The 24,803-nt window shown below is 41.2% G+C and overlaps 1 protein-coding gene across 4 annotated transcripts in view; it reads left to right on the forward strand.

Moving 5' to 3' along the window:
• The window catches only part of robo1 (roundabout, axon guidance receptor, homolog 1 (Drosophila)), a 349,403-nt gene that overhangs the window by 147,025 nt on the left and 177,575 nt on the right, over positions 1-24,803 (forward strand). For all 4 annotated transcript variants that reach the window (XM_088079109.1, XM_088079110.1, XM_088079111.1 and 1 more), the window contains one exon: positions 7,751-8,077. In XM_088079109.1, coding sequence (XP_087935235.1) covers positions 7,751-8,077 — 327 coding nt within the window. The remainder of the gene's footprint in view (positions 1-7,750; positions 8,078-24,803) is intronic.

A 24,803-nucleotide genomic window follows, 5' to 3' on the forward strand; every position in this document is an offset into this window, starting at 1 on the left:
TTTTTTCCGCAGTGTTTTCACTTTTTTTCTTGATACATTTTTCCCTATCTTTTTGAAAATAATTTTTGAAATCTACTAATTTCTTAAATTTGTGGAACAATTTCCTACCAAGTTGCTTACTGCCTTTTTTTCAGTGTTTTTGAAAGAAATTGTACCAAATAGCTCAGGGTTCAAAGGTTTAAATACTTGTGAAAGGCATCTGAAAGCAGCACATGAAAAGTAATGTTGCTCCAGGTTTCAAAGGGTTAAACTTTACCACATTATTGTTCATATGATCACTTGAAACCCTCAGCAGGGATTGTTTGTTCTATAGTGAGAATTGGACTGAATAAGTCCGCATTGTGAAGTTTGGTTTATCATTCAAAGAAGTAGACACATTATCCCGTCGCCCTACCTCAGGGGACCACAGTGACAACAGATCTAAATTGCCTCAGTCTGTCTCCCCTGTGAGTTCTTTGGGGTAAAGGGCAGGTGCCTGGCTCCGTTCCTCCTCCTCATACTCTGCCAAGTAAAAGAGCTGTGAGAGACAGCACCACATTTGCTTTTTAAGCTAAGTCACTGGACCTGAACTTATTACTTCAGCTAGGTGATTGTTTTTGTCTATCTTTTGGCCTGCTTTCCTGCTTCTCTTTACCTCTATGTGGAAAATGATTAGTAATAAAAATTCACTACACATGACGTTGCCTGTGGGGTTACATGAGCTTTAAATGGCAAAGGGCAAACATACTGTGTTTAAGGAGCGACCCTGGCTCTGAGAGAGCTGACCCTGTCTAGTTGCTTCCTGTCCCGAGGCTGCTGGGAGTCTAGGTTGTAGTTGCAGGGTCATCTTTTATGCTCTCAGTCAGAGTAGTTAGATCGATTGCTGCCTCCCAGACACGTAAAGCTGTGTAGCACCACAAACAAGATTTTATTGCTTTTTTTCGTAGCTGACATCTTCCCTATTTGTTCCGACAATAAATGTTCTCAGTGAAATGCTTTCATTACCAACTGAAGCATCATGTAATTACACGATCAGTAGTACAGCTCTTGTCATTCCTATAGTTTCAATTGCTTGGATGCAGAATGTAGGGGTGGTGAGGAGGCTGTAGCACCCCCTAAGTTCAAGCATTATTAAAACAACAATTTAACCCTTGAAGCCTGGATCAACAACACTTCTCTTGCGCTGCATTCACCTTTAATGATTATTTAAGCCTTTAAATCCTGAGCAAATTTGTTTGATTTCATGGGGGAAAATGGCATCAATCAACTTGGCAAGAAATATTCTGCAAATTGCACCATTTTGTAGATGTAGAATTTTTTTTAAAGAGTAAAAATATAAAGAAAATTATATTAAACTTATTATAATAATAATAATAATAATAATAATAATAATAACAATAATAATTGTTTAAAGCATTTTTCAGGTCATGCCCGCTTTTGTTTGTTTTTAATTTCCTAGGTTTCAAAGACTTAATAAAGCTGATAATTTGGTTTATTTTCCCATTTCATAGGGGGACATTGGCTATATACCAGTCACCCACATTATAAAAACCACTGACAGTTCTGATGGTAAATCTCGGGTACCCCTCAATATGCACCACCCACCCAAACACTGCTGCAGACCAAGTCCCCATTGCAGAACAATGCACCATCCCACATCGCAAAAAATTTTCAGGTATGACCTGAGGAACATGACAAAGAGCTTGAGGCATCAAGCTGGCCTCCAAAGTCCCAGTCCCAGCGGAGTGGTTGTTGTAAATATATGTGTTGGGGAGGAGGATTTACTTTGTTTTTTATCAATCTGTTGTTATGTGTATTAGCCAAATAATCTATTCTTTGCAATGGAGACTCATTGCAAAAGACAGAGAGCGTGCATACGGACTGAAGTGGAGATGTAAAACAAAATTATTTGATCATTTAGCCCAACATAACTCGCATTATGTAACTCATAATTCTCAGGTTCATCAGTGAAGTTCATGAGCTGCACTGCAGAGACAGGTGTCTTTGCAAACAACTGACAGCTGTCGCAAGACAAGGTCAGCACGGGTAGAAGACACGGTGTGCGTGTTATATTTCTGTCTCTTAAAAATCACTCCTGAAGTGGCAGAATTTTCACTGTGCTGCATTTTTATAAAATAAGATAAAATCCACTGTTACATCACTCTCCCCTGCATCCATCTGCCGTCTCACTTTCTCTTCATCCCAATGCAGTTCTTCTGCATAAGTTCAGTGTTTTTGTCAGGGGAGTTACGCGAACAGTTTTCAAATTTTCTCTCTCCAAAAGTTTGAACATTTTTGCAGACTCAGATGTAATGATCCTGGCCATTTTAATGAATACAAAAACATAAATATCACCCAACGCTGCTATGATATCATTAGTTCCCCTCAGCACCCCCAAATCTGATTTACCCTGATGAAGTCCAGTGCAGTCTGAGCGCTCTGCTATGATGTATTTCATGATCAGTAGCAGTTTTATCTCTTATGCGTATTATTTTATTATCAGATTGAGGAAGCAGGCTTATCTCATGTAATATAGATTCACAGTACATCAACACATGTTGCAGGGTGAAAATCAAGTTTAGCCCCAAGACACAGATGAATCAATACGAAGCTGGTAGCCATAATGTTAATATACGATGTATGATTGTGTGGTGATTTAATGGACAGCAGAGTGACCTTGGCTACTTGAAAAATTCACAAATCCTGCAATCATGCCCCGTCTATCAAATTGTATCGAGGAAGGCTCGACTCTGAAAGCTGGATTTCAGAGTGGGAAAATACTCCAGAGGTCTTCAGGATGCATACACATACTGTGTGGGCATATAGGGTCAGTGTCTGGGTCTGGACCCTTGTGATGGCTGTATGGGCAGGTCTGAGGCTGCGTGTTGTTGCTGTTAGGCTCTTATGGTTTGTTGTTCATTACTGAGAGATTGCTTTTAGCATTGAGCGCAAAGTCACAGAGAATTGTAGGTTTTTTTAATCACCTACACAGAAAGCAAAGGCTCCCTCAAGCATAGTTTAACTTTGTGTGTGTGTGTGTGTGTGTGTGTGTGTGTGTGTGTGTGTGAATAAATGAGAGCAAAAGAAACACAGAGCACACCAGCAAAGTGAGAGGGTGAAGGGAGAGAGAGAATCTTGCCTCAGGCACCAATCGATCAGATCCTTGCAGTCGAAGTCCCAGCTTCCCTTTGGTGAGGCTGTGTATTGCATTAGCTCATCTCACATTTTCTGTCTGAAAGAGAAGACGGGGGGAAGAGGGGGATAGAAAGTAGGAGAGAGAGGGCGTTTGAAAGCAGCAGAGGAGAAGGAAGGGCAGCGCTTTGAAATAAAGGGAGAGTACGACGACTCAAAGCGGAGCGAGAAAGAGATGCCGAACAGCTTGGTTCAGCAGTTTGGTGTGCACTCTGCTGCTCTCTTGTTTCTGGCTCAGATTTGGTCTTCAGAGTGCGCTGTAGCGTTGTTAGCTGGTTGGCCATCTTCTGAAAGCGTACACCTGTAGAAAGGGATTGCCATGATGGAATAATCCTTTACACCGACTGTGTCTTTTTCCCCTAGTGAGGGGTAATGGAGCTGAAGTAACTGGGGTCACTCAGAGAGTCTGCGGGGATCGGCACAGCAATGCACATACACACACATGCACACAATTCAATCAGCAAAGCATAATAGCATTGTGTAACTGATACATTCTCACACACTCCCCTTAGGAATCACACACAAAACACTTATTAGAGCTCAATATGAACAGCTGAATATTTATTTACCTGCTTAATCTCACCAGCTTCCCTGTAACGCAATAGTGTAACCTATATTGTATTCTCAGTCTGCATCTTAATCATGCAGGTCCCGTGTAATCATCTACAGTAAACAGCCGCTGATCAAACACAGCGCTGCCTGCTGCACAGCTCCCCTCACAGTGGGCCACATCTAAATAGTTAATGGTTCCCCCATACAACCCCAAACTTCAGACCATTTCAAATTAGAGAGCAGCTATCTAAATCAGGAAGGGAGCAGGCAGAGTAGATAGCAGCAGAGCTCTTCAAAGTCCTCTTTAATAAAACATATTAGCCAGCCTTGTCTGGTGGAGGGTGGTGGTGCAGTCGCTGTGCTGGTAATGGGACTGTGCATGCTAGCATGGTGAGTATATGGTGCCTGACCAGTGGGCTGGGCCTCATTAGCACATGGTCTGTAGGTTCAAACGCTTGTGATGTTAGCAGGTTACAAATGAAGGTTAATTAGCCAAATAGTGGTCCGGGCACCTCCAATAGCCAGGAAGCACAGACATGATTTTTTTTAATAAACTTTATTCAGCCTCAGATAGCAGACTAATTCATTCTTGCCAAAGGCTTGATACGCTGCACTCTCTGATTCTCTGTCTGTCTCTAAGAAATGATTTAATCTCTCTACAGATATGTTTTTATACCCGCTGAGTATCTATAGAATGACTCGCAGAGTTAGAGGGATTTTTTTTGTGAGATGTTTTTGTCGTATTTTGTCATATTTGTTGTGTTGCCACTTAATAATTATTCATCACCTTTAATCTAATTGCTCCAAATAGAGTATATGTTGCTGACAAAGTTTGTGCTCAGTGGCATAAAATCCATTGCACTGCTTATGTGTTATTCCATGATCTTAATCCCACAATCTCCTTTAATTATTTTCAAATATAGGCTTTCTGAAAATAAATGCTTGTGCGAAGAGATAACTAGTGGCCTTGCCTATTGTAGCTTATTGAGGGTTGCTCATTGGCTAATGTGATCATTTCTTTCCCACTATTATCGCAGCCATAAAGAACCACTGAAGTTTGTAACCAATAGTAGTCATGAAACCCCAAATGAGGCCATTGAAAATCTTAGAGTGGCAAACCAAAACCAAAACTGAATTTCAGGGACTGTTGAGGCTAGTTAAAAAGTATGTCAGTATGTATGTTTTAGGAACCGCATACTAATATATTTTGGTTGGTTTGGTAATTATTCGATGTGCATAGACTAATACTGATACAGTTAACATTTTGAGTTCTACAACAGTTTTGTTTTAGTGTGTCTATACATGCTGAAGACGTATCATTGTTCCTCAAACAAAAGTATTGGCAATGACAATGGTTGTTATTTTCATTAAAAAAGCAAATACGCAGCTTGAATTGGAAGTCAAAATCAAACTAATTGTCAGTTCTGTCACAGTTACAGGACATAGACAGGATTGAAATGCCATTTCTCCTAGATCCCCAGTGCTCACATACAAGTACACAAACAAAACAATAGAAGTTTCAGAAGTAGGTAAGTTCTAAATAGTTAAGGAAGGCACACATGAAAACACACAAGCGCCAAATAAAAGTGATTGATTATTTCTATGACGCAGTGAATAATTATTGTGCAGATGGGATGAATAGTGCGAATATTAGAAAAGGCTCAGATAATAAATAGTGCAATGTAAGTGACTAATGCAAAAAAAATGGTTAGCTCTGAAGCTTTTCTCGGGAAAGGGGCACAATCAGAGAAAGGTGTACATTTACTATATAGAACAAAGCAAATACTGGAAACAAGCCTTCTCAAGTTTAAAGCAGACTTGTGTGTTTCCAAAATTAAGTGAAATTATGAAACACTATTAAGCCCCTTATCTGACAAGCTAGCATGATGCGGTTGGTACCAATGGATGTCTAGTTTAGATACCACTATCTTCACACTAGCTGAAAAGTTGACTATGCCACTGCTTCTTGAGGACAGTAATGTCAGTCTCCAATTATTTGTGGACAGCAATTGTATCAAAGGTGACTATGGCCTCCACTGGCCCTCCCTTGGGGCGCCACTGAGAAGGAGCCTACATCAAGACTCAAGGGAATACGCAGTCCTTGAGTGAGATTTGTATAAAAATTGCAAGTGTAGATGCATGCCCCCCCGAAAAAAAAACCAGTCTGCCCTGTCAGGTTAGTTGAGGAGTAACTTGAAAAGTCTCATGACCATGATGTCCTTCATTGGAGTTCTGTATTAATTATATTTCATTGAGCACACTACACATAATGTTGAAGTGATTAATCTTCCCACAGAGCTGTCACTGATTATGCTGACTTTACCTAAAATATGGCAACCACGAGAAGATGCCTCCTCAGCACCAGATTTGTAGGGTAACGGGGGATGGGCGAAGGGCACAGAAACGAGTATGGCAAGTTCACGGGATGCTGGGTAAATTAATTGCAGGCCTGTGCCTCCAATTAGACCAGACTCTTTTTAATTGGTCCTGAATGGGCTCCAAAGGCCTATGCTGGGAGATATGGCGAGTACGAAAAAAACTCTTTTTCTCTCTCCCTCACCCTCACACACACACACACACACACACACACACACACACACACACTATTGTGTGTAGGCATACAATGCATTCACAACCATCAAGTCCCACCCTTCAGGAATTAACAACAGGAAGCTCATTTGCATGTAAAGCAGGTTTGATAGCCACAGCTGACTGGTCGGAGAGCAGTGGTAATGGCCTGAGATAGCACTGGGGTGTTAACCCCCTTGGCACTGCTCTTGGCACTGCTGTGAGCTTTTCTTCAATAGTGTAATCTCTGCTCCCACTCCTTCTTTGTCCCTGAGCTTTGCACTGCATCCATATCTTATCTTTTATCTTTTAATTTCCTTTCACCTTTAAGGTGTGTCATATTCTTGTTTACTGTTGCCTTCATTTTCTTCTTTTTTGCTCTTTGATCTGAGAAATGACAGGGTCACGAGCTGGAGCAGTGTTAAATTAGACTAAAGGAGCTGTTGCTGTAATTAAAGGGTGACTTTGCTCACAGATTGGTAGTTTATTTGGTCTTTACTTATTGCATCAGCACTACCTGGTATTGTGCCTTAAACAATATGTTCCACTACTTTCAAATATCGTCTATATGTATAATTTGATATATCAGTATGTATTGTGGAGGTGGTGAAAAAAATACTTGTGGAAAGAGTGTTAAAAGAGGAGTAAAGTTCGATGCAGACTTAACAAGTTGTGTCCAAGGAGCTGATCAAAAAGCACAACACTCACAGTAGAGTTAAGTTCATGTAGGGCTGTCCTCAAGTACCACTTTTGGGGCATCAGAGCTTTGTAGAGAAGTATTTGCTATTAATTGAAACTCCAGGGGACTCAGCTGGTCTTTGTAAATGTTGAAAGTATTTCAGATGTTTGATTTTTTCAACATTTTGCCAGCATATCTATAATGCCCGGGCCACACTGCCTGTAAGAGTAGCATGTGTGTGGTAACATTTTTTAAGTGTCAACAGGGCACTGCCAGTGTAAGCAGCACTGCTCAGCGGCATCTTAGCTGCTGCTCTGCTGCGGCACATCACAAGATTCTGAGCCTCGTCGATTTTTGTTGTTTTCAGCAACAAAAGACAGTGAAAAAGGTCATTTGATGATAACACTGACATTATGCCATCTTTCCAAACAGTTTCAATGTTCATTTGTTTTTTGTCACAGACATGAAGAAATACAAATAGGTCCGTTGTACTCAAGCTTGCCTGTTTTATTTCAAAATAAAAGCCCTCTGACAATTTCTGTCGACAGAATCCCTTCAGTTGTCAACACAAAGCTTTTTACTGTTAAATATTTGCAGGACTGTGTTGTTATCAGTTGCAAATTACATACATACAGAGGAAGGTGTAGTTGTCTTGTAAACTCTCATAATGACAGGCCTGTAGGCCTTTCTCTGGAACAGAGTTAGATGAGAACTTTAAAATCCATTTAAGGGTATAAATCCTAGTAGATGTAAACTTTCATTGTTGTTGTTTCTTCTTAGGATCCCGTCTGCGCCAAGAGGATACCCCTCCCCGGATTGTGGAGCACCCATCTGACCTGATTGTTTCCAAAGGGGAACCCGCCACTCTTAACTGTAAAGCGGAGGGGCGACCAGTTCCGACAGTGGAGTGGTACAAGGATGGAGAGCGAGTGGAAACAGACAGGGACAATCCCCGTTCTCAACGCATGCTGCTACCCAGCGGCTCCCTCTTCTTTCTACGTATTGTCCACGGACGTCGGAGCAAGCCAGATGAAGGTTCCTACGTCTGTGTTGCCCGCAACTACCTGGGAGAGGCGGTGAGCCACAACGCCTCGCTGGAAGTAGCCAGTAAGTGTCTTCGTATTTCTTCTTTGCCTCCAGTGTGGGTGTGAGTGAAGAAGTTTGTGCTGAGATGCAGCTGAATAGCAGGCTCCAGTTTCGTCCAGTGTTTCTGTGCTCAATGTGTTCATTGAGTTGGATAATCTCTTAGGAGATGGGCAGGATGTGTTTGGCCCGGCGGTCTCTGTAGGCCTGCAGAGCCTTGGGGGAGAAGTGGCCTGATCATTCCAGGGTGAGTGCTTCTCTAAAGGGCCCATAGTAGGTGGTCAGGAGCCACAATGGGAACAAAGCCCTTTCTGTTTTGGCCTTGCTTCTACTTTTTGTCAGAGAGATAGATATGAGGTTTTATATCCAAAGGAATGCAATCATTGCATCTGTGTTTAGTCATCTTTTAATGAAGAGCTTTCTCACTCGTTTCACTGAAGTATCACAGGCTCGCTTTATTGTCTGCCACACTCATGTAACAACAGGCTAGCTTTGATGTAAAGTGGATTTAAGCATCTCAGGGGTCACAGAGACTTATTAGCCGGGAGAATATTTGGCATTCAGTGTGTATGCAGTGTAGGAAGAGAATATAATCTTTCCAAACCATTTAGTCTTTTTCTGAGTGGTGACCTGTGTTGACAAATTTGTTCCCATGATTCTTTAAAGGCTGCTTTCGTTGATGAGGTCAGCTCTTCAGATATATTATCTCTTTGCTCTCTTGACTGGCTGAGAGTGAAGGCTGCGGAGGAGAGCTCGGATATCAACCGCTCCTGTAGCATGCCCAGAGGCTGTCACCAGCTCGCTCACTGTAATCTAATCAAGATGGGGAAAGAAAGAATTGTGTGTTTGAATGTGTGTGAGTGAATGTGGATTTTGCAGGGGGGGTCAGGGGGCAGGGCATGGGCTCTGGGCATTTTGAGGGTAATGGTCTTGGGTATGAGGTGTCGGTCAGATAAAATTGTGCTGCTTGCTGTGCATTTCTGTGTATTAGTGGGATCTCTGGAGGATACAGATGCATCAAACTGCTCTGCTGTTGATGCTGTTTTCGATATTTTCCATCTTCAGTGTCGGTTAAGTGAAATATGAAGTGAGGAGCATCAAATGAAAGGCCTTTATCGGGTTCTTGATAATATGCTAGGTTTTTATGTTGTATACCATGAGCTCTCTAGTTAAAGTAGCAGTGTGCAGGAATCAGTGGGATCTAGCAGTGTCGATTGCAGATTGCAACCAGCTGTAACTTCTATCATGTACCAAGCATGACCTCCTGATTAGGATTGCTTCAGTTTTCATTGTTCATGTGATCTTTACCAGGGCCCAAATTATCCTCTTAGGTCTCTTCCATTTTAAAATAAATGGACCAGGTGATGTAAACCATTAAAAACACTTAGTAAAGCAGTTTCACATTAAAAATCAGTTTCTCCTACACTGTTTGGCTCGTCAGAAAGAAACTGATAAGTATAGCAAGTGCTGCAGCGAGAGTGAAAGCAAACTTTTAGACCCAGAGCAATGAATGATTTAGTTTCTCTTTCACTACACCAGGTGTTCCACTGCTCCATCTGTGCCCAGAGTACGCTATGCACTCCAAGAGGTGTAATGAATAACCAAATGTGCCATTAGCACTCCTAATGAAAGGTCCAGCTCCAAAAATATACAATTAATACGTGGTGGCAGATACTTTAATTTTGGGGTGCAGCCACGATTAAATTAATGTGTGATAAACACTGCCTCATTGTGAAATCAAACAGACGCAGTGGTTTAAACAAGTAACAAAAAAAAGCAACCAAGCGTTTTTCCGCTGAGGGGCTGCGGTGGCCCGCCCAAAAACGTGAGCAGAGAAAGTTTTTGGTTTGTTGATTCTGGGCTACTGTAAAAACATGGTAGTGCAATATGGCAGACCTGCTCCCTATTGAGATACAAACAGGGTTCCCACAGTCATGGAAAACCTGGAAAAGTCATGGAATTTCACAATCACATTTTCCATTTTTCATGAAACAAAAGTCAAATAAAATGTTACAGTAATCTTCTGTGAATAATCTTCCACGTAATGTAACTTTTTAATTACTGTCATGTTTGTGTCCTCATTTTCCTTCCACAGTCCATCTCTCCCTTTGTGTTTGCCAGCTAGCTGATATCATGTTAAAATAAGGTTTAAATCGGATAACTTTGAGAATTGCCAGAAAAAAAAAATATTATGGGTCCCCAAAAAGTAACAGAAAAGATTTTAAAAGGGAGTGGGAGCCCCGTATAAACTGCTCATTCTAAGATAGTAAAAACACAAAGATTCTTATTTTCAGATGACTTTACACTAAAGAAAACATAATATTATATTATAATCAGTTTCTGCCAATTCATTGCTCTACATCCTCCACATAGGACCTTTACATTGAGAGTGGGAGTCTTTCTTCAGGTGATCAGAGAGGAGATGCAGTGCAGAGAGATGGACCCCATCATGTGTTGTCCTCATTTATCCTTCAATATCCAGTGCCAGCCAAGCTTTTCAACAGAAAAATTACAACTCTGCACAATTTAAATGTAATTATCCAAACTACTTTAGAGGTAAAATAATTATGTGAAATATGAATATAAGAAAAATATAAGAAAACTTAGGTGTTTTAGTTGCACAGAAGTTTCCGCAGGTCAGAATGCTAAAAATATTTTCCCCAGTAGTACATGATATACAGTGTTTACTTCAGAGGTGGATTTTTCAAGTAGAAAAACAAGACACTTGGCAGGACTCTGGAGGACCACAGTACAGAGTACCGTTGGCTCCGTCTCAAGTTTGGGCTGCTTATTCTGTATAAGGTTCAAACAGACCCATAATGACAAGCCACCGTGCTCCAGCCCTCTCTCTCCTTCTCGCTTAGTTGGTGTCTCTCACTCCGCTCTCTGCAGCTCATGCTTAACTACATGTAATTATGTTGTCGGAGCAACTGGGATGGAACCCCGCCGAAGAAAAAAAAAATGCAGTAGAAAAAGAAAAAAGCCCAGAAACAGAGAGTTGTCTTTACAAGGCTTCATTTAAACTCCAGCGTGAAGAAACTACAAGCCATGAATCTGACTCATGAGGGTGTATAAGAAAGTTTTAGAGCATTTTGGATTCTGTCTTGTCATTTAAGATGCTTGTCAGGCCTTAACTGTCATGAGTTAAACACTGGAGATGGGTTAGACTCAGTGTAACTTTCAGGCTTTTAATTTCCAATGAAACTCCTAAGAAGGAAGTGGTGGTTTTAATTGTGTTTGCTTTGCCGAGTCCCCCCCCCCCCAAAAGTTTTCACTCCAAAAGCTAAAAACACAACTTTCTTGGAGATGTTATTTTAAGAGCCTGGCTTTTACAGTTTCCCTTACTCAACTGCGACTGTTAACATAATCCACATTTCAACAAGTCCTGTTTTGCCAGGCTAGGAGAGCTAACCCAGTTTGTTTGGTTTATCATTAACCACATGTACAGTACAGCCCACAATCTCTCTATCTCAGCCTCTTAACCCACAGCCGAGGCTAATGCATTTACCATGAATCCTGTTTGGCTTGTGTATTCAAACAAGCTCAAGATAGGATTCTTTTCCTATTATGTGATTGTTGTATTATCCTTTGTATTAGAGATGTTGCCATCAAATAATGAACTTCCTCTGTGCTCAACTGACAGTTAATAAAGAACTAAGAGAAAGGCCACACTGAAATCTGTCCTAAATTGTTACTAAAACGATTTGAAACATTTAAGTTTTTTCCCACAGAATGTATATGTAGCAGTAGTTGATGAGTAGTTGGTGTTTTTTTTGGGTTGTTTTTTAATCCTTATCATATAATTGACTATAATTATTATCATATCCAGTGGTGGATGAAGTACCTGAAAACCACACTTGAGTAAAATTACAGATTCCCTACCATAAAATGACTTTGGTAGAAGTTGAAGTCACCTATTAGAATATTACTTGAGTAAAAGTCTTAAAGCATCTGATTTTGAAGTATTTGAAGTATTTTTTCCCCTTTTTTTCCTCCACAGCAGTTTGTCACTCGCAGGGTGGATAATTGATCTGTAGATCCCTTCACAGCTGATCAGATCACATCAATGGATGAGGGGAGCTGTTTTCAGCTGTTTGTAAGTGAGAGCAAAGTTTTAGACCCAGCAGAATGAATAGTTAGGTTACCCTTTCAATGCGTGTGACATTCTGTTGCGCTGTCTCTACCCCAAGTTTGCCATAAATAACAAAATAACAAAATATATTTGTGGTGGATAATGTAGTTGTGGCGGCCCTGCATTGTGATTGTGCATCTTTAGGTTTTGGTCAAACACTGTACAAACCTGTGAGAAAATTTGAAGTTGATAAAAGTGTGCTCACTCTTATTCAGCATTTACTGACACATAGGCACAATACAATACGTGCTCAGTTCGCTGTAAACTCTGTGACAGTAATGTCCTTTACTTGGTGCCATGCAGGAGGCCCTGAGAGGCTCTATGAATAGCTTGTTTCCCTTTTCCTGAATGCGGAGATAGTAAAGTGAGGTAATGGACGGCACACTGCTCCACTTGAGCAGGCGATAACCTCAGGGCCTGCTGTCTAGTGGCCTGGCTGACTGCACAGTGCCGACCGCACAGGGTTGGCTGTGGGCCTCGTATCCACACACAGGCTCCTCTCTCCAGAGACTGAGTTTACTTTTTACAGCCACTAACAACAGAAGCAAAGGGGTGTTTACTTGAATTTGGCCCATTTCATATAACTCCAGTCGGCCAAGTTTATCTCAGGATCTCATTGATCTGGATGCTTCTGTGAAATCTCTGTCACCATGTGCAGCCAGCTGGCTTCGCTGACTCTCCAGTTAGTAGGGGGAAGGTCGGGGGCTTTCGGATGTGTTGAAGATTTGGGGCCATGCCGAAGGGTCATCTGCAGAGCGGAGGACAGTTGGCTGGCAAGCACCAGTCTAAAATCAGCATGGCCGCCACCCACTGATCTGAGGACCTGCCTGTCTTTCTTGCAGGAAATCTCTTGTACTACATCTGCTGGCTTTCAAATACTCAGGGTCTTCAAGTTGTTCCTTTCAGCAGACCCGGCACCCAAAACTAAACCCCTTCTTTTGACACATAACATCTGAGTTTACTCTCATAGTTTTTCTCCCCACAATTACCCATCTCTCCTCTTTGCTCCTCATTATTACCCACTGAAACAGAACAAGCCGTATAAGTAAAACAGCTTCTTTCACTACCTGGTGCAGCATTAATTATGTATTTGCCATGGTGTTTGCCTCTCGTTAACACTTTGAAACCTGAACAAATTGGCTTGAATTTGTTTTAATAATGTGGGAATAAAGCAATCAGGAGCATTACAAAAAGTAGCCCAAACATTTGCTGGAACTTAGAAAAAAAGTTACACGAAAGTTACCCAAAAATAAGCAAGGAAGTAGTAATATGTTACAAGAGAATTACTTGAAAATAAGTAGACACAAAAAAAAGCAGGAAAATTAGTTAAAGGTATAAGTTAATTATCTGCAGATAGGCACAAAAAAGAAAAGTAAAAAACACAAACAAGAAAGTGTTAAAAATGCATAATGGTATATAGATATTTCTGTAATATTTTAAATATACAGTTCTAAGAATTATAAATACAGGTTTCTGGATATTTTTCCCTATGTTTTTATATCTAAGATTTTTTTAAGTTAGTTTTTGTCTCTTTTTACAGATTTTTGTGCAATTTGCTGCCATTTTTGCCCAGTTGCCCATTATGTTTTTGCCATGTTTTGGAAAGACAACAGACCAGTTTCCTCAGGTGGTTCCTCAGAGGTTGAAAGGCGTCTAAACACAGCACAAGAAAACTGATGTCCATCCAGGTGTTAAATGGTTAACATATTACAAGAGTGGCAATAAAGTGCACCAGCCTTCTGGTTTTGGATTTCATGGAGTTGCTCACATCTCTGTTATTTTTATTTTGTGATACCATGCAGACTCCTTTTAACCTCCTTTTTCTGCTAGGCAATATTCAGGAGCTCTGATGATGAAATGAGACAATGAGGTGGAGAAAAAGAAAAACTGAGTGAGGTAGCGAAAAAGAATTGTCAGAGAGAGAGAGCAAGTGCAGAAGGAGAAAAAAATCAGGACAGCTAACCCCAGCAGAAGCAGCAGTGAGTGCGCTGGCAAGCTGCCAGGGGACTGGAGGCGGAGTGTGTTACAGCTCTGTGGCAGTTATTTGTCTCAGGGAGGTTCAGAGCAAATTGGTGCAAACGGCACAGCCAGGGTCTGCTTCATGAGTCAACATGCAGCTGAGGCGTGGGCTCCACACCACAGACTCTGCTTGGCCTCCACTCCAATCTGTTTTATGTTGGAATGCACACCCCTATCCACAATCTCAAAGCCTGCTGGTGTGTGTGGATGTTAACGCTGAACTCTGCCTCGCTGAGAAAACTCTTTTTCAAACCAGTGTGAAAAGTTTTGCATGCATGCTGTTGGCTTCAAAACAAATCCCAGCACATTCATTTATTAAATCGCAATTTATTTTTATTTTATCTTGCTCTGAATAGTTGTTCAAGGCTATCTCAGTCCTGTGCTGGTAATCTTGAAATAACAGTACACAGGGTACAACTGGCTACTGTCTAATTACACTGCCCCCCCGGCACATAACTGTCAGCTCAGTGAAACCTCTGCAGGGAAGAAATGTTCCACACATGCATTTCAATTAGTCTTCTATTAATCCATATATGCAGAGAGGCATTTTTATCATGCGTGTTGTGTGTGGTCTGTTGAACCAAGCATATTTAGCACTTCAGGGTGTTTGCATAAATCAATGCAATCCATGTAATTAATCCTGCAGCATGTATTTGCTGTGTTTAGTCGATACCTAAATGCCATTTTGAGTGGAGAATTTCTGCGATGCACAACATAAAACGACATTACAAAAATGTGTGGTGTCTCTGAATGTTCGTGACCTGGATAAGTACCTTAACCTGTTAAAAGCATCTGAACCTTTGGGCTTTGATAACAAAAATCAATGTTTTTTTTTGTTTGTTTTTTTCAACTGATAGTTTTTTTATTTTTTTTTTTTTATTAACTCATATTAATCTGAGGCAAACTAAAAAAAGGAAGACTGTTTGATTCCTTTAATCCCGAGAATATTGGTTTGATTTCTTTCAAAAATATGGGAAGAAGGCAATGAGCCTCTTAATATGAAATGGCCTAAAAATAGCAAGTAATGAGTAAAATATTCAAAGGAAAACAGAAAATAAAAGCAAACAAAAAGACCCTAAAGTCCTAAATATCCTATATTTTCTGTAACATAATATATAACTATTAATTATAAGAATTAAAAATGTAGTTTCATTTACATAGATTGAGATTTTTTCCTTATTTTTGATAATATCTAATTATCACAGGACGTTTCTTGCTTAGTTGCTCATTAGCTTTTGCCCCATGTTTTTCAAGAGAAGACAGACCAATTTTTTTTTGCTCATGAAAGGTGTCTGAACGCAGCACAGGAAAACCGATGTCCATCCAGTTGTCAGAGGGTAAAAGACACAGCAACATCTAGTGGATTTTTTGGCATAACATACTTAAACCAAATGGTGAAGATAGGTCAGTCAGGTTCAACACATTTTTATTTAGATATAGTGAATCAAATGTGCTCTGCCAAATGATTGAACAGGACGTTAAAGGGTTAAAACTTTGACCGTGTAAAAATGCACACGACACATTCTGCCAGATATCAGCTGACATAATTGACCCAAAACGCAGTTGTCACTCTCCGCAGTGACAGCCGCCTGGAGTGAAGAGGAAGAATATGCTCATGCCTCTTTCAGTCATGTAAAAATGTGTCAAATGTCACACTGATTTTGGGGATTTTTCAGAGCGCGGTTTGCACAAACATTACCTCGCCCACACAGAGCCCTCCCCCACCAAAACTAATACTGCTGGCTAGATGAGAGGCCAAGAGCTGGAAATGCTCACCACGGGAAAGAGTGCAGTGAAGCAGCGGATAAGAGCCAGAGCGGGGAAGCAGGGCAGCTTTTTAACAGAGTTTTAGCTGCTTTGTGTTGTTTTACAGCAAACACTGGCACCGAGCCTAAAGAGTACACACATCCTGCAGAGCGAGAAAGAGAGAGAGAGAGTGGTATGAATGGATTGGTTTATATCAGAATGAAGCCCTCGATGGAACAAGATTGGGTGAAGCGATGCTTCCTGTGTTTGGGGAGAGTTGTGTGTATGTGTTTGAATCCATCAATCTGTCAGTGTGTCGACGCTGGTCTGGTGAACAATGTCTAGCAGAGTGTTGTGTGAAGGAGTCTGTACATGAGCTGAAGGGGCAGGTGTACAGACATGGGTAAAAGAGCCTGCCCAAAGTCCCATCAATCACTCCATGCTCCACCCGTCTCTGACAGCCTGCTGGGCCAGGGAAGACAAGGGAGACATCGCCTCCAAAAGCACACCAGAACCCCTTTGCATCCCTCCGTCTGTCTCTTGTCTTCCTGGAGGATGGAGACAAAGCTGGGCACAGTTTAAGATCTGGAGACAAGGGAAAAATCCAAATTAACAGAGCAAGAAATAAATTCATGTGATGTCCCTCGTGATCCCACACTCTGTGTCTTATCATCTGCATTATCAGATAGTCACGGGTGGAATTTAGGAGGAAATTGCACCATAAAGTGATAAATAGAGAGAGCCTGGGTGTTGGTGAATGAGCTACTTTTTAATGGCGCCTGTTTGATCTCTCTCGTCTTCAAATTCAAACAAAAACAAAATATGGACATGAGCAAAAATATGTTATTGCCAATACATTTCACAAAACAAACAAGCAAAAAAAAGTCATTTTACACATATGATCAATACAATCATTCTTACATGAATTTATATACATATATATGGATACATAACAAAGAAACAATGAACAGTATATTAATTCAAAATCTAATAAAGTAATGAAAGTCAAGCAAAAGTAAGTAAATGAAAAGGCAGTGTTAGCTGTGAGGAGATGATCTCCAGCTGTCATGTGTCGTTGTGTTTGTTGTCTCTCAGGCTGTGACATGCACTGATATATTTTGCTGCTATGGAGCTGACGCTATTTTCTCCAAGTAGATGCTGCATTTAAATCTGGTCAGAGAGTTTATCAAAAATTTGGAGTTTACATGTAATTTTCATAAGGACCTTTGTTCTAATATCTTTATATACGCTACACTGTAGCAGGAAATGTTGCTCTGTCTCCACCTGTCTCTGTGGACAGACTGACAGAGATTTGTCTCTCTCTGCAGCTACGTCTGCCTGTGTCTGCCAGTCTCTGTGGCCAGGCTGTGATCACCGAGTCTGTACCTAGTTAGTGTTTTTCTCAGTTTCTGATCTTGAGTGTCAGATCCTGAACTATCTTTAAGGAAGTAGTCACCTCTCTCTATAAAGATAAATGCATTAGCTGTGCGTCCTCTCTGTTTTTGCCTGATTTCCTCTGAGTGTCTTCATATCGGAAATAGCTTGTCTCTTCTAACAAGGAAGGGAACGATGACTTATTGAGCCCACTTTAAGCACTTTCCTCTGTTTCACTGGAGGTATTTGCAGTGCATCCATTTACTCATGCTGACATTGCCCAGATATCTGGGGATGTTTGAAAATGTAGAGCTGCTGCACAGCGTTCTGTCTCAGCGTCTGGACATTTCCCTTAAACTCTACTGCGTCAGAGAGTTTTTTTTTTTTTCCCTGGTCGCCACAGTGACTGCTTATTCATCTCTATGTAATCCTTGCCTCTGGCTGTAGCTCTGAACGGGATCATGGGTAGGACGGGGGCAGGCTCCCAGGATAGTGAAGTATGATATTAACATTATGAAGTGCTAGTCTAGAGCAGATAAGATACAGTATGCGAGCTCTCAAGTCTAGTGGTCCTTTACTTCCACTAACTGATAGCAGAGTACTTTCACTTCCTGTCCTCTTTAAAACGGTCTATGTTGTTTGTTTGTGTGTAGTCAGTGTGTTTTTTTTACTTGCATCTTATATCAGCATGTTTCCATGTTTGTTGGAGGTGTGTTTCTGGCACGGCTCCACATGTGATAAATGCTCCTGGTGGTAAGCTGTGTGTCAGTGCTTGTGAGAACCAGATGAATGTATGCTGCTGACTCTAATCTCCACTTCTTCTGCGGAAACCTGGGTATTACTCTTGTTGCGGGGTGTAATCTCTTGGTCTGAGCCTCGGCTGCGGCTCGTATGTGTGTTTGTGTGTCTGTGAAGTTTGTGCGTGTGTGCGTGTGTGCATGCTTGCATTCTGGTGTCTGGTCATATGACGAGGTGTTCTGTTCTGCGGACATGCTCAGGTTATTAAACCTGGGTTAAGCCCTTACTTGAAAACTTCTATCATGCTCCTCGATCCGAGACGATGGAGTTAGGGAGGATTAAGGGGTTTGGAGACTGGAACTTCAGGGATTTTCAGACAACATTTTGGCAAAGTTAGAAAAATGTGCTCAGGGGGCACACTTGGTCCACCTAAAGTGAGCCTGCACGGACCTTGTGATGGCCTTTTTTTATTTTTTCTTTCCTCATCTTCGCTGTTTACTCCCAGGAGACAGACCACCAATTTGCCACCTTTGATAGTTTTTCAGCTATCCTCTAACTCTTGGCAGAGTGCACATATCTAGCTGTGAACTCTCAGATAAAGTACTGCAAGGGCACAAAGCAAGACCAGTGAACTGTAAGGTACGTACTTGACAAGTTTTCCCCAAAATACTGAGCTTTAGTTGCTTTTGCAAAATAAAACAAAACAAGAAAAGGTACTTTTTAAATTGGTTTTAACTAAGGTGGGCTTTTACTTTTGCTGGTTTATTTGTTTATCTTTTATTTGGTCTTTTTTAATTTTTTTTTTTTTTTACTTGTGTCTTATCATCTTTTATTGTTTTTTTTAATCGTATTTGATTTTTAGTTCTTCATTTATTTTAATATGTATTCTCCTCTTTTAATGGTCTACTTTTATTATTATTATTTTATTTTAACTTTTTTATTATCAGCTCTGACTCACATCTCTCTGCGGTTTATTGATTTATTCTTCATTTTAATTATTATTTTATGAGTTTTTATTTTTATTTTTTATGGATTTCATTCACTTCTGTGGTCAGTTGATGGCTTTGTTTTGTGCCTGCAACTTATTACTTACATTGTGCTTCCACCTGGAATTAAATGCTCTGTATAAATAAAGTCTTGCTTTCTTGCTATTTTTTAACCCAGTCTCACTCCCAACTTGTCAAACACAGAAGCTTGGTCAGTGGCACCTCAGTGTCAGAAAGTGATGCATGAGGCATCCTTTTGCTGCAGTTTGAAGCACATTGGGAGGTGACCTTTTTTGATGCTCTGAGCAACTGCTGTAGTGGGGTGTGAACGTCCAACTGTATCAGTCAAACAAAATCCAGTTCAGATATCCTAAGGCAAGATTCTGAACCCCAAGTAGCTCCTGATGGTTTGTCATTGTGTATGACACTTTAAAAAAAAAACTGAGTAGCAGGTAGCCCCTTGTTTGCTAGCCTCAGCCTCCAGTGTATGAATGTATGCTCTACAAGTCCAGGACCATTTACCATTTTAAGTTTATTCTGAAAAGACACTATATGCTTTTAACAAGGATGAGCTACATTTCCGGTGAAGTTCATTTTGAAAACACGCAGAGCACATAATGAGCGTAAATGTACACTCCATCCTGAGCATCCTGAACTGATGCAAGAGAGGTACCTAGAACACCATAGTTTCACTGAAAAAATAAACAGTTTGTTTCAACTTTAAAAAGTTGCTGTCCAGGCTGCCTTAAATATTTTAGTTGACTGAATTTGAGAAGACAAGCTGCTAATCTACAAATTACCTTAACTTGTCATCTCAAATGCAGTTTACTAAGAAAATTTAAGGCAGCCTGGACACTAACTTTTTGAAGTCAAAACAAATAGTTTATTTGTACAGTGTTGATGTGTAGGACCACTGACCAAGCGTAGACATTTGGAAAGTTGGTAGTGAGTGTTAACTCTTTTAAGATGTATAAACAACATACAGATTATCTTCATATTGGCACAGTAACAATCTGTGTCTGGTTATTTTAGTGATATCATCAATGAACTGTGGCATTATTCATGTAAGGATGCTGTCTGCAATGTGTAGATTAGTTGGGTTTGTGGAGATGCTGAGACGGACTTTAAGTTGCCCAACAGTAGCCATAGGAAGACAAACTGATTCTGCTCAGGGTCAATGACCTGATAACACAGGAAACCTTGTCTGTACCACCCTTGTGCTATATCAGCCATTATCTGATATAACCTGCCCCTCCAACGTGCTATCTCCTGATTTCCTCTCCTATTTCTCCCTCTGCCTTTTCCCCACTGTGGTGCTTTCCCTCACTCTGTCTCCTGTGAAGACAAAAAGATTGAAGCAAGAGAGACAGGTTTTATTTCCAAGGCCTTCGAGAAGGAGCAGCAGGGGGAGGCAGTATCTGAAATTTTATCAGAGTTGTAGCATGTTGCTGAGCCTGGAGTAAGACACGCAAGAGGAGCTGGTGAGGTAAGCAGTTGAGGCAAACGCTGATAATGATCTGTCTTGTGCCGTCTGACTGCAAATGAAATGCAGTCTACTCACTGCTGACTCTGGAGAGTCGCAGGCCTGCCATCAGTCAATGACAAATGCAAACAGGGGATACATGATGGCATTCACTTGTCATCTAATTGTCCTTGGTTGCTGTGGTAGCTAATCTGATCATTAAAGCAACAATTGGGAGAAAATGAGTATCTCCATGTCGTGTCACAACAGTGTGTCCGAAAATAGGGCCGGCGTGAGTGAGAGTTTATTGCTCATTATCACAGTATAGTTCTTATGCAAGCTTTCTGTTATCCTGACCCCTCTGTAATGCCAGCAGTTCATTTCTAAGCCCCAGATATTCAGCATACGAGGTCTCATGTTACAAATGGATGGATTGACTCTATTACAGCAGTAATGATGCACTAATGACACAGAGGACACAAAAAGAAATGGGTGAACAGTGAAAGCAACAAACTAAACATAATTAAAACATTGCAGGTCATATCTGAAAGATTTAGTTTGACTTGTTTAAACATCTGTCTCATCTTATTAACTTGGAGAATGTTGTGTATGCACCTCGGGCTCAACTGCATGTGCGGTGAATATAATTATCTTCAATGGAGTGTATGCAAACATACACAATAGTCTAATTAGGACCATAAGGAGAGGAGCAACCAGAGTGAGCGATGAATGGAACAGATACACCCTCACCTCTTCTTTGTGCCCGCGTGACCTTTCTGAGCAGGGTGTGGCAAGGACACAAAAGGATCTCCATGTAACCATATACTGCAAAGAGTTGGATAAAAGACAGACAGGGGGACGTCATGTGTAAAAGGAGAAAAGTGGAGAGGATCCATTCAAAATTCAAACAGTAGTCAGTCGCTGTGGGTAAGTTTGAAATAGCTGACATGTGACTCAGTGAGGCCCGGTATTGTATGACCATAGTGCTGCTGCTGTTAGGCTCGGGGGTGACATTTCTATTCTGTCTTCCAGACCTCTCTCCCTCTCTTTCCCCGCCTTGCTCCAGTATCAGATTCTAATCTGTCAGTGGTGCCTCAGCTCCATTTAGCCAATTGGCTACCATCTGATGGATGGGATAGAAAGCCCTTCAGTGACCAGGCGGGATATAGCTTTTCCCAGAGTTCTTCACTTCCCTAAAGATAGTCTCGGGTTTGACACTCACCTATTCAAGTTTTCAACACATATTTAACCACTATCCTTTTTCTTGTACTTGTAATGCAGTGTTATACCCTTTATACACAAAAAAGTGCATATGTGTAAACGCAGGAAAATCTGTCCAGAATAGGCAATTAGGGGCGCTGACAGAGCAGGTAGAGCAGGCGTCCCATTTGAAAAGGCTTTGTCATGCTGCAGCGGCTTAGGGTTCGATCTCAACCTGTGGCCCTTCCAGTTAAATTAGCCTGTTCATCCCAGCGTTGTATTTAAATCACTCCTGAAATAAATACTTGTGACTACTTCGGAGTCATTTGTCCTGGGAGTGAATGCCGATTGTAGCTTTTCGAGTTAAGTACAGAAGCCAGATGTAAATGTGTGTCAGAGGGTTTTTTGTCCAGTCGGAAAGGGGTTTTACTCCCCCATACGGACTCAGTTATACTCTCTTTACGTCCAAACATGTATTTGTCTGTTTTAAACATTGTAAACGTCACTGCCCTTGCATGTTCCAGAGTCCTTCATGATAGCATAGATACAGCAAATAGATGGCTCTAGAGGGCGAAGTTTCAGACAACAAACGGAATGATAACATAACAGAGGCAGCATTTTAGATGCCTGTTGTCTGTGAGGCCATTAGATACACCCAGACATGTTGATGGAGAATTCTTTTCTCCATATTACTCATCCCGCTTACCCATTTTTAAATGTCTTCATTGTGTCCTACTATTATATCTTGCCTGAACTACACTACACTGCCCCCATGATTGCCATTGGCACTGCTCCATTTTGTCTGTATTTGTAGGCTTTCAGAAAACGTGCATAAATACAAATAAAATGAACACAGAGTACGGACAAAAGGTTCCACCTATGTCCACATGTGCATCTTCAGAGAGCATAAAGAGGGGCTGCACAACAGCCTTACTTCTCCACAGCCTTGCAGGGTGACCACTTGTACCATGCTGGACCTCAGAACCTATTTGGATTTCTTTATGAGCAACATGCTGATAATCATGGCGTGGAAGCAGATGATCCAGGACCTGGCCTTTGCGTCCAGTCTCATTTTTCCCTGCCAATGGGATTAGTGGAGAGTGCCGACTCTGCAGGTGGAGCCTTAAGTTAATTTACCCCACTGTTTGGAGCTATAATAGCTTATTGATTGCCTGACAGAGATGCAAGAAGCAGCATCGAAGGGCACAGAGAGGGGAGAGAATAAGTTAATCATCGCTCAGTGTGTTGCCAGGATTTAATCATATTACCCAAGGTTCACCACTGCCATGTAAATTCACTTTTCAACATCCGAGAGAGAATGCTCAGAGACGGAGGGGACCCTGCTGATTTTGTCAAACCTTTTCCTCAGCTGTGGTCTGGTCCCTGCTGGCCTGGTACTCCCTGCCCAGCACCCGCCTCAATCCTGTGGGATGCAAGCTCCCTGCCCGGGGGCCCAGCTTAATTCATGCTAAGCTGTTGAGTTAATTTTAGCTGTGCTACCCAGTAGTGACCTCCATCTGCTATAGTATTGCTCAAGTTGTCTGAAAAACATCAGCCTGGCTTGCACGATTCAGACCATAACTTCCAGACAGCTGGTTGGGCCATCACTCATTTCTTCCACCAGGCTTTCCCAGGCTAAAGTGCTCCTGTGCTGTGTGTACAGTTTGAGCAGGAAGGCCTGTGTGCATTTGGTGTGTGTGTATGTTTCTCAGAGGAACTCTGGCCCATTAGCACTGCCATCATATACACATTCTCACTACAGCTGGGTTACCTGGAAACTGCTGCTTTTATTTGACTAGTGGCCCTCTAGCTGCCAGCACAGATCACAGGAATGCTTCCTTATTTAACAGCTTCAAGAAAAGCTAGCATTACCGCTGTGTTCTACACATAGAAGTAGAATGAGAGTAGAACAGACGTTTCCATTCAAATCAATGTATTGTGGATGGTCATAGAGGCAGCATTTTTTATGTGATCATTGCAATTGCAACCGTTGTAGTGGGCTAACTTCTGTATAAACAAACCAACTTACAGCTTGAGATCACCACAGTTAGGTTTTACAGTAACGACCAAATGAGCAGATGAGTAGTACATTTTTAAATAAACAATCTCTGAATTTAAAAATATTACAGTAACTGTTATTTGCAAATCTGCATATCTTCAAACCATCAAACAAAACCAAAGATGGTGATTGATGGAGCCATGGACTCACAAACAAGACTAGCTACAGTTATGTTGAGTTTTTTTTTTTTTTTTTATCAAGTTTGTTTTACAAGGTAACATGGCGATTAGGCCAACGTTACTCTTAAGCCCCTCTAATACTGTCAATTTTGTGCCGTTTTGCTGTCGGTAGTAACAGCACAAATTTTAAGTCTGTAAAAAAAGAGACTGCTGGCTGGGCAACCCACCATGGGAGATTTAAAAAGCAGCTAGCAGCAGTTAGCAGCTAACTCAAGAACAGTGGCCATAGATGTCCACAAACTGGGAAAAAAATCTGGTCCAGGAGCTCCTTACTCTCTGAGCAGAGGATGAGATCAGCCGCCATATAAATTATTGTTATTGCCATGTTATTTCATTTTTATTGATTAAGAAGCACTGCTGGTGCACATGTTATATATACACACTAGAGGTGGATGCTGTTGTGTTTAACATCACACCTGTTATGCCTCGTTTGCTTCTGCAATGACGGCATGCTGTCTAAAATCACACACTGAAGCGGCATGACGCAGCCATGTGTAAAAATGCAAAGCTGGCATACAGAAGTACAAACTCTGTGACTTGTTGTCACCACAACTAACAGCAGTCGCCATTTTTTAGTACAGTTCAATGTCCGTTCTTTTTCTAAGACTCTACATCAGTACATGGACTGTAGCAGAGCTGAGGAACTCTGTTTCAGTGCCAGAGCCAGGAGTGATTGTGCTATCATTTATGCTCTCTCTCATAATTCTGTGAGGGTATCACATTGGCTGGTGTTTACACAAAAGCAGCAAAAGCAGGTTCAGCTATGGTTGGAGTTTGCCCATGCTTCAGCCTGGCCTCTATCAATCTGTCTGCACCCAAACGCTTAGCTAACCCCAAAACAAAACAATGGCACAG

Source organism: Plectropomus leopardus, chromosome 6 (genome assembly GCF_026936395.1).
Source record: "Plectropomus leopardus strain MGB_pleo_1.0 chromosome 6, ASM2693639v1, whole genome shotgun sequence".
Taxonomy (NCBI): Eukaryota; Metazoa; Chordata; class Actinopteri; order Perciformes; family Serranidae; genus Plectropomus; species Plectropomus leopardus.